The sequence below is a fragment of the Henckelia pumila genome, chromosome 1 (assembly GCF_033568475.1).
Source record: "Henckelia pumila isolate YLH828 chromosome 1, ASM3356847v2, whole genome shotgun sequence".
Taxonomy (NCBI): Eukaryota; Viridiplantae; Streptophyta; class Magnoliopsida; order Lamiales; family Gesneriaceae; genus Henckelia; species Henckelia pumila.
This window is the reverse complement of record NC_133120.1, coordinates 117,936,040-117,950,235: the sequence shown is the minus strand read 5'-3', so window position 1 is coordinate 117,950,235 and position 14,196 is coordinate 117,936,040. Positions and strand designations below refer to the sequence as shown.

The 14,196-nt window shown below is 30.8% G+C and overlaps 2 protein-coding genes across 2 annotated transcripts; both read left to right on the top strand.

The window, feature by feature from the left end:
- The first annotated feature begins 2,297 nt into the window (after window positions 1–2,297).
- LOC140861984 (transcription factor MYB62-like) lies at window positions 2,298–3,590 on the top strand. The gene is made up of 3 exons (XM_073264985.1): window positions 2,298–2,504; window positions 2,613–2,742; window positions 2,831–3,590. Exons 1-3 carry the CDS (start codon window positions 2,342–2,344, stop codon window positions 3,351–3,353), a joined length of 816 nt encoding a protein of 271 aa, XP_073121086.1. The 5' UTR covers window positions 2,298–2,341; the 3' UTR covers window positions 3,354–3,590.
- A 5,597-nt stretch (window positions 3,591–9,187) lies between these two features.
- LOC140873561 (uncharacterized) lies at window positions 9,188–9,967 on the top strand. Its single transcript, XM_073276733.1, has one exon. The coding sequence runs from the start codon at window positions 9,188–9,190 to the stop codon at window positions 9,965–9,967; it is 780 nt and encodes a 259-aa protein (XP_073132834.1).
- Window positions 9,968–14,196: the final 4,229 nt, after the last annotated feature.

Below are 14,196 nucleotides of genomic sequence, written 5' to 3'. Positions count from 1 at the left end.
ATGTTTTCACATTACTCGTGACATGTAAGAAGGTCTCCACTTTAATCGTTGCCATTTTTTCCTGGATCTAGCTTCATGTGAAGGGAATCGTATTTGACCCTCTGTTTTATAATTAAGGAATGCAATACTTAAACATTAGACATTTCTTCTATATATGTTAGCTCTCAATTCTCATACAAGATTCAATCACCCACAATTTCTGCACATTAGTTTCTAATGATTTTTTTTTTATTTGATAGTTGATTGCATGAAAAACCGATGATAAGAAAAATCAAACTCCTCCGAAGTTCATTTACTTCACGAACTTAGGTAGCCGTCAAGGCCGGTCCAACAGTACATCTTAATTAAATTAATTGGTCCTGGTTTTTTCTTGCGCGGAAATTAAAGAATCAAATCAAAGAATTTATTTCGGTCAATAAGTTGGACGGTTGGTTAGTGCATGTTCCTGGTACAGTGTAAAGCAAGAATTTTCGTCGGTCTTGAATTCCTTCAAAATTCGGTCCAAAATCAATTAACCAAACCATGAGTAAGACATTTCAGGATAAAAACTTGGACTAAACTTTGATTTTCAACAAAAAACATTCAAATATTCGAATCCCTTATTAATTTATATATAATAAATAGTTGTGAATAATATCTTGACTACTAGTAACTAATATATGTATGTACCATGAACCCAATTATAGCATTTTTTTCCCCCATCAAAATCAAACAGAACCTTACTAGCTTTGGTGACGTTATGTGTTGATTTATTTTTGTGATTTATATATCTTTAAGTATTATTTGGTGAAACGATCAAAAAAGTACTGATTTATAGTAATAAGCATAAAATGGCAGAGAAGTACTGGAGGATGATAGATGAAATTTTTTTTACCTGAGAACTGGAAGCGTAAAAATTACGCTTAAAAATTTTTTTAGTGGAAAAAATGACAATAGCTAGGTAAATGAATCCTTAACATGAAGTAAAAGTAGAATAGTGTATATGTTTTAAGGGAGAGAGTTGAAATTAAAGTTGAAGATTCTTCCACGGCAATACTCTTCACTTTTGGATTGGCTGACTATACTTGGAATCGAATTTTTATATATATGACCTCAAAAGGTTGTGTCATTGCACAGTATATCATTTAAGTAGAGCATGTTATAGGGATATATCATGCACCGACTTGTAAATCATTCAAAACTTTCATTTCAATATATCGATGTTGAATAGAGACATCAAGAGCATATGTATATATATATATATCTTGCCGCCGGCCTACTCAAAAAGCAAATAATATAATCCCCAAAAAAGGAAGAAAAAAAAAAGGTGGAATAATTAAACCAGTCAAGCACGTTTCTTTTGCAAAAAATCCCATAAAAGAACAAGCTAAGGGGAGAAAAAAGAGAGGAATGGCTTTATATATATAGATGCTGAGAAGACTATTTCTTCGTTGTTTCCTCTTGTGATACACTGTATGCAACAACTAATGCTCCCCGGAGACTTTTTGCGCAACCAGCGATCTACGAGGGAAATCGTTGATTTTGACGTATCAGATTAAACCATATTTTGATTGATTCTTTATATGATTATTATTATGGAATGGTTAATGCTATGCATTTATATATTTATTTATAGTCCATAGATCAAAAATGAAGTGAGTAGGCAGCTCAAAAGAAGGTTCAATGTTTATATTAAAGCACCAAAAAAAAAATGAAAGCAATCAATGCAACCAACGTAAGAGTCCTAATGAAAAATCGTCTCCTGGTCATAACTGTTCTTTTAAAAAAAAAAAAAATAGTCACATATATTTATTATTTACAGTCACGGTCCAAATCCGAGGGTCACAAGAGTCACACTAGAAGAATTCAAACATTCTCATTAATTTACTATCTGAAATTAAATTAAATTAAATTAAATTCCCAATATTATAACAACCAATATATTTCCACATATCGTCTGGTTTTATTATTTTTGAGTAGTGATTCGCCCTTAGTTTGTGGGTTCATTTCCGCTTTCTTAGAAACTCACACAAAATTTCGGTTCATTTCAACCTACCTTTACAAGCATTACTCACATGATAGATTTAAAGATCCTTATTTATCAATACATATGGGGTCCACTAAAAAATAATTAATATCACATTTATTGATAAATGTACACCGTTAGATCTACGTCAAGACAGTGTCTGTATAGATAGGATCTAACTTACTCAAAATTTCAAGTGGTCCATTAATTTAACTTTTTTTTTTACATATATAATAAGTTCACACTAGTATAAATAAAACCCACTCAAATCAAACTAACTCACTAGCTAGCACACTCCACCCAAATTAAAAACACTCGTGTTTTACGATTATAATAATGAGTCGAGGGAAAATTCCTAAAAGCGTAACCAACAACAATTCACAAGAAGGCGAAACAGAGCTAAGAAGAGGGCCTTGGACCCTCGAAGAAGATAACCTTCTTATTCAATATATAGCTTCCAATGGCGAAGGCCGCTGGAATTTTTTGGCCAAATCTGCAGGTATATATATAAAGTTCTATTACTTTTAATGTAATATATTATATTATAAAACACAAATCTTTTTGTTTTGACTATGTTTGGACTTATGTGTTGTGTGTGTGTATGCAGGGCTTAAGAGAACAGGGAAAAGTTGCAGATTAAGATGGTTAAATTACTTGAAGCCCGACATTAGACGTGGAAACTTCACTCCACAGGAACAACTCTTGATCCTTGAACTTCATTCCAACATGGGAAATAGGTGATTATCAAATATTCTTTGAATTTAGATTTGGACCATATAATATCGACCCTTTTAATATCAATTAAGAATAGTAAATTACTTGTAGGTGGTCAAAGATAGCACAACATTTACCAGGAAGAACCGATAACGAGATAAAGAATTACTGGAGAACGAGGGTACAGAAGCAGGCTAGGCATCTTAAGGTCGATTCCAGTAGCAAGACATTTCTCGATGCCATCCGCCAATTTTGGATTCCGAGATTGAAGGAAAGCGTGGAACAGAACTCATCACTAGCGTCCATTTCTAATTCTTCTTGTTCATCCTCGGTTTCGACCATGGAAACTCGAAAAACTAATGACCCTTCACCAGTTCTTACCAACGATGTTCCCCTTCATGATTCGCCCTGCCCGAATCCGATGTCACCTGAAGTTTTGAGATTTTCTTGTGGAAACTCACTTGAGGGAGATAGTTATGATGGTAGCATTCATGGCTTTTGCATGCAAGAATTGGATGCCCAAAATGTTTCGGTTTCCGGATGCCACGTGGTCGATTTTGATTGGTTTAGAGAGGACTTGGGGGAGTCTTTTTGGTGTAATGATGAATTATGGCAATTTAAGAACATGGCTTAGTCTCTCATGGTCCTCGTATTAGATCCAACGACAATAATATATATATTTGAGACAGTGTCTTCGTGTCTATCTCAAATAAAATAGGTCTTTTGATCATGCAAGAAGACAATAACTTTATGTTAGCATCGACTTAACCGAACTAGAAGTGTGTGAACCCCCCTTTATGTTTTAGTTGACAGGGCAATGCATATTTGTTGACTATGGTTTTATTATATCCTAAGTTATCTCCTTTGTATATATGTGTTGTGTGATTATAACATGTACTTGAAATATTCAATCAGCTCCATTCACGTACATATGGTTAACTTTTGAAACTATATATATATTGTGCTATTGTCAACCCATGCAAAAACTGTGCGGATATTGAATTGATTTTTATTTTCTAGCTAGCAATTTGAATATCTCAACAAATGCTCGAGTATGATTTACAAATATCGAGTTTCAAAACAAACTCTCGGATATCCAATCCTAAACGCGTAGGATCAGGGGTTTTAAAGACCGAATTCTTGATGAGAAAATGTTTTCCTATGCATCCTTATTAAGGTAGTGTTTGAAATTAAGAACATCTAAAAAGCACTAACTAATAGTAGCAAGTGCTAAGGAAAAGATCAAAGTTGCTGTCATTTCATTGAAGAGATCATATGAAGTGATCAGCATATATATCTTCAAAGGAAACCCTGTTTTGTCTAATTAATAGACCTCGCAATTTGGGGTCCTGATATGCAATTCTATCGGATGGTAAAATATAAGGGAATTAAATCCAAATCGAGTTGATCCAAATTTGTTTAAAAAAAATGGATCAGTTGGTTCGAGATTATGCATGAACTATGGAATCGCTTATACTATACCGGCAGCAAGTCTTTTCAATGAGCTTATTTAAGTTTTTAACATTGTTTTCATCAAAAAAAAATAAAAATAGGTGGAATATTCCACGTTATGTAATGTCTAGCTAGCTACAATTTTATTGGCACTGTAGTATTTGTAGATTGTAACATACCTTGTTATAGGGTCATTTCATCTTCTACCTATCTGTAACATACTCTGTTATAGGTTATTCGTATAATTGCATCATGTGTTGATAATCCAATCAAATGCTAGAATTTCGCGACATCATAATTAAAAAGTGAAATACTCTTAATATAATATTTTTGAGAAAAAAAAAAAACCCATCGTTACCCATGATCTATGATATTGAATTGATTGTGATAGGACCAATAATAGATATGTGCAAGGAAATCAAAATACTTCTATACGAAAACTCTTTTGACTCTCAGTAAAAGACATTTCCAGGTATTTATAAATAGGCTGTTAATTGTAAAGGTAAAATATTTGTATATTTTTTTATACGTCAGTTTTATTTATGAATACTGATCCGAACATCGAACGTATTTTAATAATAAGAGTAAAAAGACACCCCTTAGGTGATTTTTGTTCCTTCTATCTTCATATATATCAACATTGCTAGATAATTATTGAGCCTAAGAGAATGAAAACATTTGAATATTTCAAAATCTGTCAATAGATCGATTTTGTGTCCTCTCAATTTTTGACAAAAATCCACACTTTTGGGGATGTGAACCGGAGATTGGTTTTTCTTGTGAAAATAAAATTCTGAAAGCAGATACATTCCCCCTCTTATGTTTCCATCAACTCTTGATTTGTGGCATAATTATAAAACTTCACGCCTCAAAGATTATTCACACACGTCTTTATATAATAAATTGTGTATAAAAAAATTTCTTCTCAGGACTTCAGTTAATATATGGTAGATTTTAGCGATTTGTTCCTGTTATTATACGAGTAGTATCCTAACTCTTGATCCAATGGTTATAAATAGATCACATTTGCTTCTTTTTTTCTTTTTATTTTTTTCTTTATGTGATGTAGTAACCGTATTTGGTTAAGTCGATGTCACCCACAGGATAGTGCTCTGTGGGTGGCATGACAGATTTTGATTGGTTAAAATCAATGGGTCCCACGTGAAACTTACTGATTTTAACCAATCATGGGGTTACACGTCGCCCGCAAGATAATATCCTGCGAGCAACATGAACAAAACCGTAGTGTTTGAACTCGTGTGAAAAATAATCATGGCCCTATTACAACCCTTGGATAGCATCGGCCAACCCCATTTTTTACATGTTACAATCAAATCAACTTTGCTTGAATTTTTTTTAGCGTCCATTCAATTCATCCCCCCAATTTTTTTTGCCCCATTTGGGCCTATTTTCGTATTTGTGTTCCTCATACCACCTTCAAGTGGGCTTTCTAGTAAGTTGAAGCAGTATGGCCCAAAAACAGTACCACCTAATGGTCCGGTTACAGTTTTAGATCAAATCCGTTGACCCAATTAACCCGTCCGTTAACCACGGGCCAATTTTGGCTTAGACCCGACCCTTGGCCAGGATTCAAGAGTGTTACAAGATTAACGTGGCGGGAAAAAAAATTAACTAGAAGAAGAAAATGTAAACAAGATTAATTAAATTTTGTTGCGATCGAGTTTCAAATTAAATCAAAATTAATTTTAGTTCTTAAAAATTAATTCTATGTAATTAGATATTTAAAAATAAAGTGAATGAGATCATATATAATTTGCGAAAAATATATACTTGTTATCTTAAGATATATTAAATGATAAGAAAATTTCTTTTAAGAACTATCAGATAATTTCATATAAAATTTAACACAAAAACTCCTATGAGACGGTCTCAAGGGTCATTTTTTTAAGACGGGTCTTTTATATGGGTTATCCATTAAAAATTATTACATTTTATGTCAAAAGTATTACTTATTATTATAAATATGGGTAGGGTTGACCCGTCTCACGGATGAGACCATCTCACAGAAGTGTTACTCAAAATTTAAAAGTCCTATCAAATGATTGTTTAAAACATATCATATCCAAAACAAATCATCAATTAATATAAGGGCCTAATTTTAATCTAGGCAATAAGTTGTTTACTAATGTTTGAGAAGTATTTATATCTGTCAAAATATCAAGTGAAATGTGGAGCCATTGTATCGTATAATGGGACCTTTGATTATATATATATGATCCACATACGATCGATCGATCGACCACCGTCGAATGATTTTATCATCCATTAATTGATGCGATCTATTGAAATTATGGAGATCTTGGGAGATTCAAATTCTTGAGGGATACAATTGATTTGGGTCCATGGAGATATGTAAATGTCAGTAATGTGTAATATATAATATAATAAATTGTTAGAATAGATGCCAAATGTGACAATGTGGAATGAGGGGTCAAGTAACGTGACATTGCCCAGGATTATAATGATAGAGCCAGCCTTGATTGAGATATATATGGCTTGTTCAAGTTTATGTCCTCTTCTTGCCACTCCACTTGGTTTTCATGCTCTATTCATTAACCCTCGACACTACTTTTGTCGAAACGTCGGTTATTTAAGTTATCTTTTGATATTTAAAAAATGTTTGATCCGTGAGATCGAATTAAAAAATATATATATATTTATGTAATATTTTATCATTCGTACTAAACGATTGAACTTATTTTTTACTTTTTAACATCTTGTAGGTCAACGCATCAAAGTAATTTTATTTGACTTGATATGATTTAGGAAAAATTGTTTTTTTGGTCATGCATGTTTGTCACTTTGCGATTTCAGTCATTTATATTTTTAGATTTCAGTTTTAGTCCGCTATCTTTATTATTTTGGCAATTTTAGTCCTTTTTCCGACGTGGCGCTGACGTGGCACCAATTCAGTGTTGATGTGGAGCTGACGTGTACAATGCCACGTAAGCATTTTCAAATAAAAAGGACCGAAATTGCCAAAAATCAGAACATGTAGGACTAAAACTGAAATATGAAAACATAGAGGACCAAAATCGTAAAGTGACAAACATACATGACCAAATTTGTAGTTTTTCCTATGATTTATTTGAATGTTTATGATCTAAGATTGAGAAATTATTAGAAAGCGAACATTATATTTGACTACTCAATCCTACATTGTGGTTAGGGGTGATCACATTTTTTCAAAAACCGCCCGAACCGACCACCACGCACCACCCCACACCGCCGTATCTTATTTTTTGAAATAACCGCGGTTTTAAAAAAAAAATGAAAACCGCCCCGCCGCCATGGTTCAGTTATAATTTTTGGCCCAAACCGCCCCGAACCGCACCGCCGTGTATAGTGGTATTTAGCTAGGGTTATATTTATAGTACATTGTATATACATTATACACAATAGATTCGATCCTATGTCGCCTCCACTCTCTTCTCTCTCAACTCTTCTTCAAAAAATTCTCACCTCTTTCTCTCTTCATAATCTATTTACTACATCTCTATATATATATATCAATCTTCAACCTTGTCTAAACATATTATAGTTGATTAACTTTATTTTGTCGCTTGATTGTTATTTTATTTAGTTTTATTTTGTTTATTATAGTTTTCATTCATTATTCTAATAATTTGAATAGTTTTATTTTTTTTCCATTTTACCTATCATTAAAAAAACCGCGAACCGACCGTAACCGCTTAAAACCGCCGAAAACCGCGAAAACGATTTTACATATAAAATCGCAACAAAAAAATAAAATATAACCGAACCGCAATTGACAATTCGGTTTGAATTTCTTATAAAAAACCGCCAAACCGCACCGCGATCACCCCTAATTGTGGTTCTCAAAAAGAGAGAGGCCAGAGAGAGAAAAATTATTCAACTTTGTAAATAAGGAATTATTTGGCATCCTATGTATGTTGTCTTGGCTTTTAAACCGTGATTATTCAACGGTTCAAATCCAATTTTGTGGCGGCTGTCGCAGAATTATGCATTGAAGGTTTACTTCTGATTTTAGTATGGCTTACTCAACTTTAACTAATTGGTCCATATTTCGAGTGACCCGAATAGCTAGTTCTTTATATTTTTAGAGTATGAGCCCGTTTAGATTTTGTAGGGATTTTTTAAAATAAGTGCTTTTAAAAGCTGCAATTTTTAGTTTTGAAAAAACTCTAATTTTGACTTAAAAAAGTGCTTTTTTGGTCAATCAAACACCTTGTTAACTGAAAAGCACTTAAAAAGTGCTTTTTTGGCCTGACTTTTGAAACCAAATGAAGTCTATGTCTCTTATGAGACGGTCTCATGGATGTTGATGTTCACTTGTGATTTTAGTATGACTTACTTAACTTTAACTAATCAGTCCATTGGGTGTCCCGAATAGCTAGTTTTTTATATTCTTAGAGTAGGTCTCATGTGAGATATTTTCATGGGTCTTTCTAGTTATATTTACAATAATAAGTAATATTTTTGACTAATACTTTTTAATGGATAAATCAAATAGAATATCTGTCTCACAAAAATAATCGATGAGTCTCAAAAGAGTTTTTGTCATATTCTTAACCACAAAAGAGTTTACTTATAATTTTATTAGTTCTTAACTCACAAAATGTAGATTTCAATACTCAAGATAAGCATTTCAAGTCTTCGATCATGCAGGACGAGTACACGATTATCGAATCGAGTTACGTTGAATACGTGCAATCGGGTTATCCCAAATTCGAATTCAACAAAAGTATTTTCGTCTTGCTTTCTTTTCACAAGCTATTGCATATATATACCCTGAGATTTACTCGGTCAGCTTTATGAAATAGTAACATTGACGAGCTCCATTTCTTTAAATCCTAATCAATCCAAATTTCATACCATAAATCACGACATTATAGTCTCCAAAATTTTAATTTCTTGATTTCCGTATAAATAATTAAATAAAATCCCTTTAGTGGGTATAAAAGTTGCAACAGTTTTGCAAAGATCTGATCCTCCATACATCCATCGATTGCCATGGCAGTTGACATATACTCTGAAGTTTGGAGTCCATTCTCCACTCCAAGAACTTCACTTTCTCACGATCCAATCATAGAAGAAGAAGACGAAGAGAACATCGTTGATTTCAACTTCTGCATCATCCAAAACTTGTCGCAGCCAATCTCCTCCGCCGATGAACTCTTCGCCAATGGCAAAATCCTGCCTCTCAAATCCAAGATCAAAATCCAAACCAATCAATCACATGATCCAAATCCAAATCCATTAATCCAACCCCATTCCAAACCAAGAAAAATCACCACTCCAGCAACCCACAAAACCGTCGGCGTCGAGAAAAAGCGGCTGATCGAGTTCTTATCCACCAGTTTCGACGCTGACGATGATGATCGAGAGGATAGTAAAAGGCGATTCACAAAACCCTTCTGGAACTTCAGAAGAAGCAGCAGCTCCGGCAGAAACAATGTCAGCAACGGCGGCGGGTTGCTCCGATCCATACATTTTTTAACACGGAGCAATTCCACGGGTTCTGCTCCGAATCCGAAGCACAAAGTTATGCAGAAGCAGCATTCCATGAAAGAATCTTCGAATCCGATTCAATACTACCCTTATTACAAATACAATACAGCCGAAAGGCCTTATTTGAAGAAGAGTACTTCCAGCAGATCATATGGCAATGGTGTTAGAATCAGTCCCGTTTTGAATATTCCTCCCACTTACAATATTGCTAAAGGTACCGTAAGTTTCTTTGGGATTGGTTCTTTTTTCTGCACTAAAAAATCCAACAAGAATAAGAAATGATATTTAATCGACTTTATATATAGTCTTGTGTACAGTTCACATTTTTTGTTAGATTAGATTCATTTTTGTATTATTATTGTTTGTAATTACTAGATCGAGTACTAAATTAAATTGATTTTTGATCAGCTCTAAGTTCCAACTTTTTTATGAGCTCGAGCTACAAAATAATCGTTATTAATCCTGAGCTCAAATTCGCGAATATGTTTTGAATGAATTTTTGTAATTTCTAAATGTATAATTAACTTTGTTATCGAGCCGAGCTTGAGCTAGCTCAACTGTTATTGTAGTCAAAATCGACTTTTTTTACATGTGCATGTGGGTTAGTTGGGTTGAATTTGGTCGTTGTTTAAAAGTTCTTGTGATGATGTGATCCAAATCTGAGGCTGACTTCATTCAGAAACCGAATGAAACCAAGTAGAAAATTTCGCTTGCTTTTGTTCAAATATTTTCTGTCATTTTAAAAGTATTTGCCTAATTTCATGAGTCAAAAATTGAATTTCGTGATGAGCAAAATTTGACACTTTTTTAATTGATCTCACACGCAAAATTCTCATGTGTTAAAGTCTAATAATGGATTATAGTAATGACATGCGTCTCAAGTGTATTTAAAAATAAAGAAATAAATAAAGGTTAAAAACAAAGTGTATGGAATTAGACAAAAGATCAATCGTTGTACTTTTTTTTCCTATGGGATTAATAATATTTATAATTTCAATAATTTGTGAAATGAATGATTGAATGGCTGGCATTTGTTGTTATTTGAAATATAGAGGGTTTCTTTTTTGCTGGCCATATGACATGGATTAGTTAAAAACATATGGTTAGAGTTACCTTTAATTCAGGCCAATCATGTACCAAAGCAGCAGAACAAGACAAGACTTTATACCTATAATATTCATCCAAATGTTTTTTGAAAAATATTCCATTATTGAAGGGACCCCCTCTTCTTACATATTATATAAATAATATATCACAAGACAAACCACCTTGCACAACTGCTCTACTATGAACCTGCATGCCACTGATCTCAATAATATGTATTTGATTTATTACTTGCTATTTTATCTTTCCATTAAAATTTTGACAATAAATATATCCATCTTATTTAAATAGTTTTCAGAAAATGAATTTTGATTTGGGGAAAATTTTAAAAAATGGATTTCAGATGACAAATATCTTGGGAATATTATTGGAAATCCATGACAATTGTTGTTGTTGCATATTTGATATGTTGTGTATCGTAAATTCACTTCAATTTTGTTCAATTGTGCAAGTTAAGAAATTTGAAATTATCATCTTAAATCCGTCGATGAAAACACAACCTCATGGATAAAGGATTTGATTTGGATTAACTGATTTGATTTAGGAAATTAATTACTTGAATGATATATTTGAAATAACATCTATATCGGGTGTATTTCAAATCTATCATAATTATCATTATATCAACATAAATTAGCATTGGGTAAACATAAATTCATTCAAGCGATCAAATGGAGTTGAAATCCAGAACTTCAAATATTTTCATCTAAATATAACATTGTGCGTTGGGGGTGTTATGTGTAGGTAGATATTACCTTATTTGTAAAAGGTTAAATGTCATTTTCACTATAGAAACCGCATGGCAAAAAAAATATCCATGAGCATAGAAAAATATTATAACTGAGGTACTGTAAGGCCCGAGATTATTTAATTTTAATTCGAGAATATTCTTAAATTAAATATTCTCGGATTAAAATTAAATAATCTCGGGCCTCACAGGTACACTTTACTAACTACAAGAGTTTATTAGTTTAATATGAAATTTATGTCTTATTTTTTAAAAAATAAGAAATTTAAATTTTAGAAATGAATTATTTAGGGAAAAATACATTTTTAATCCTTATACTTCAATATCAAAAAAAAAAATGATCCCTAAATATTTCGAAACAACACTTTTAATACTTAGGGCATGATTGATATTCTTGAATATTGGAATAGAGTTAGAATGAAATCAACTTTGGAATGAAATAAGAATATGAATGTAATGATAAGTCTATTATTCTATTCAAATGATTGGTACCGAAAAAATAAAACCAAAATGAAATAGAATTATTTTTAATTATCAAATAATGTTTTCATTAAAATCCAAAATAGTAGCTACTCAAAAATATTTATTATAAGGTACCAAAAAAAAATTTATTTATTATAGGTTAAAAAAATATGTATTATAATTATTATTTAAACAAATAAAAAAATTATAACTATTTATAGTTTATTAATCATTATAAAATTATCTTTATAGTAAAACTAATATAAATATTAATCTTAATTTAGTAATATTTATAATTATTAGTATTTTATTTATTAAAATAAGTGTATTTTAATAAAATATTATGATAGCTATTATTTAACAATTTTTTTTACAAAGGTTATTATTTAAAAATTATTATATTATATATTTTATAATATAGGGATTATTAAGTGATTGTTTTATTTATTTACTTATTAATATTATCATCATTATTCAATTATCATAATTTTATATTTATAAATGATAGTGAATTAATTTGATAATAATAATATTATTATGATTATTATTTTAGGTATTTTATTAAACTAAATAAGAGAATGATTTTATAAATGGAAAAAAATTAGGAGTGAGAATGATTATTCTTATTCAAAATAGATGAAATGGTTATTCCCATGAATTTGGGAATAGTCATTTCAATGAGAATGAACATTCTCATTCCTACCTCGTTCTCTCCTACGAATCATGCCCTTAAACTTTAAAAATTAAAACGCAATTAGTCCTTATAATTTATTTTATGGTTAAATATATTTTTGGAGACTAATTTATAATATTTATTAAATTATAGGGACCAGAAATAAATTAAAAAAGTATGAAAAAATAAAGACCCTAAATAATCATATATCTACAACATAAATCAAATTTTTACATAAAAATTAGTCGAGTATATTTTCAAAGTTAAAATATCATATTAATATTTTAATATGCACATCTCATAATGTTTTTTTCAATAATTTCTTAAAATAAAATTTAATCAATATCTTTATAGTAAATAACTGGATTTATCAAATCTAATTAATTATTTATTTTTATTTAATAATAAGATATATACAAACTAGATAAAATTTTAGTTTTCTTAATATATCAAATATAAATATATACTATATGTAATTATGTTTGAAAATATTAAACATTAATAATAAATTACAATGAATAAAAGATATATTGTACTAAAATTAATCTTGAAATTTTATTTTATTTTAGTTTTATAAATATTTTTTTTTCATTTTGAATATAAAAATAAAACATAAAAAAAATTTAAATATAGAGTTTCGTTTAATATTTTTATGTTTTATCTTTTCATAATATTTTGTTGGGTTATAACTCAATTTGATTTTCTCCTGGGTCAAAGCCCAATGACTCAATCCATTTCGGTATCATATTATTTAGATATTTATTTGGACATTTTATTAAGGCTTATAAATTCTTAAAATCTCATAAGAGACTCAAGCCCATGAAACTCTCGGACTTTATATAAATAACTCAAGTCCTCTTATTTTTATGGTATGTCTTCTATAGTTACGTGTTCTAGTTCCCTAGAACTTTTATTGGGAAACTACTGAATTGATCGTCAAAGTGTTCCCCGACGCCACTCACTTTGCTTTGTGATGCAGATAACAACCCACGAAGTTCTTTCTCTAGAACTGTTTGAGTTTTAATACGACCACCTGGATCTCACAAATTACCCATATTTTTTTCAATCGGATAATATCAATTTTTGGCTCCATCAATCTTTAATATTTTTATTATTAACTTTTATTATTTTTGGTTCTTATTATTTAATAATATCATAAATTAGTCTTCACAAATATATTAAAATATAAAATAAATGATAAGAACTAATCACATTATGATTTTTAAAGTTTAAAAACTATAAAGTGTTGCCTTGAAATGTTAGAAACCAAGATTATTTTGATACGAAAGTACGAGAAATAAAAAATTATTTTCTTTAATTATTTATAGGGTTAATTGGGCTTAAATCCCTCTGCCCAATGTTTCAATTGGATTCAGTTTCCGTGTATTTATTTTTTGTCTGCACTACCTGCTGCAATGTATTTTATTTCATTAACTCCCTAAACTGGTTTTTACTATTATACCCCTGCTTCATTGTGAAGTATATTAATTATTTTTGTTCCCACTCAAATCGAGAACAGAAATT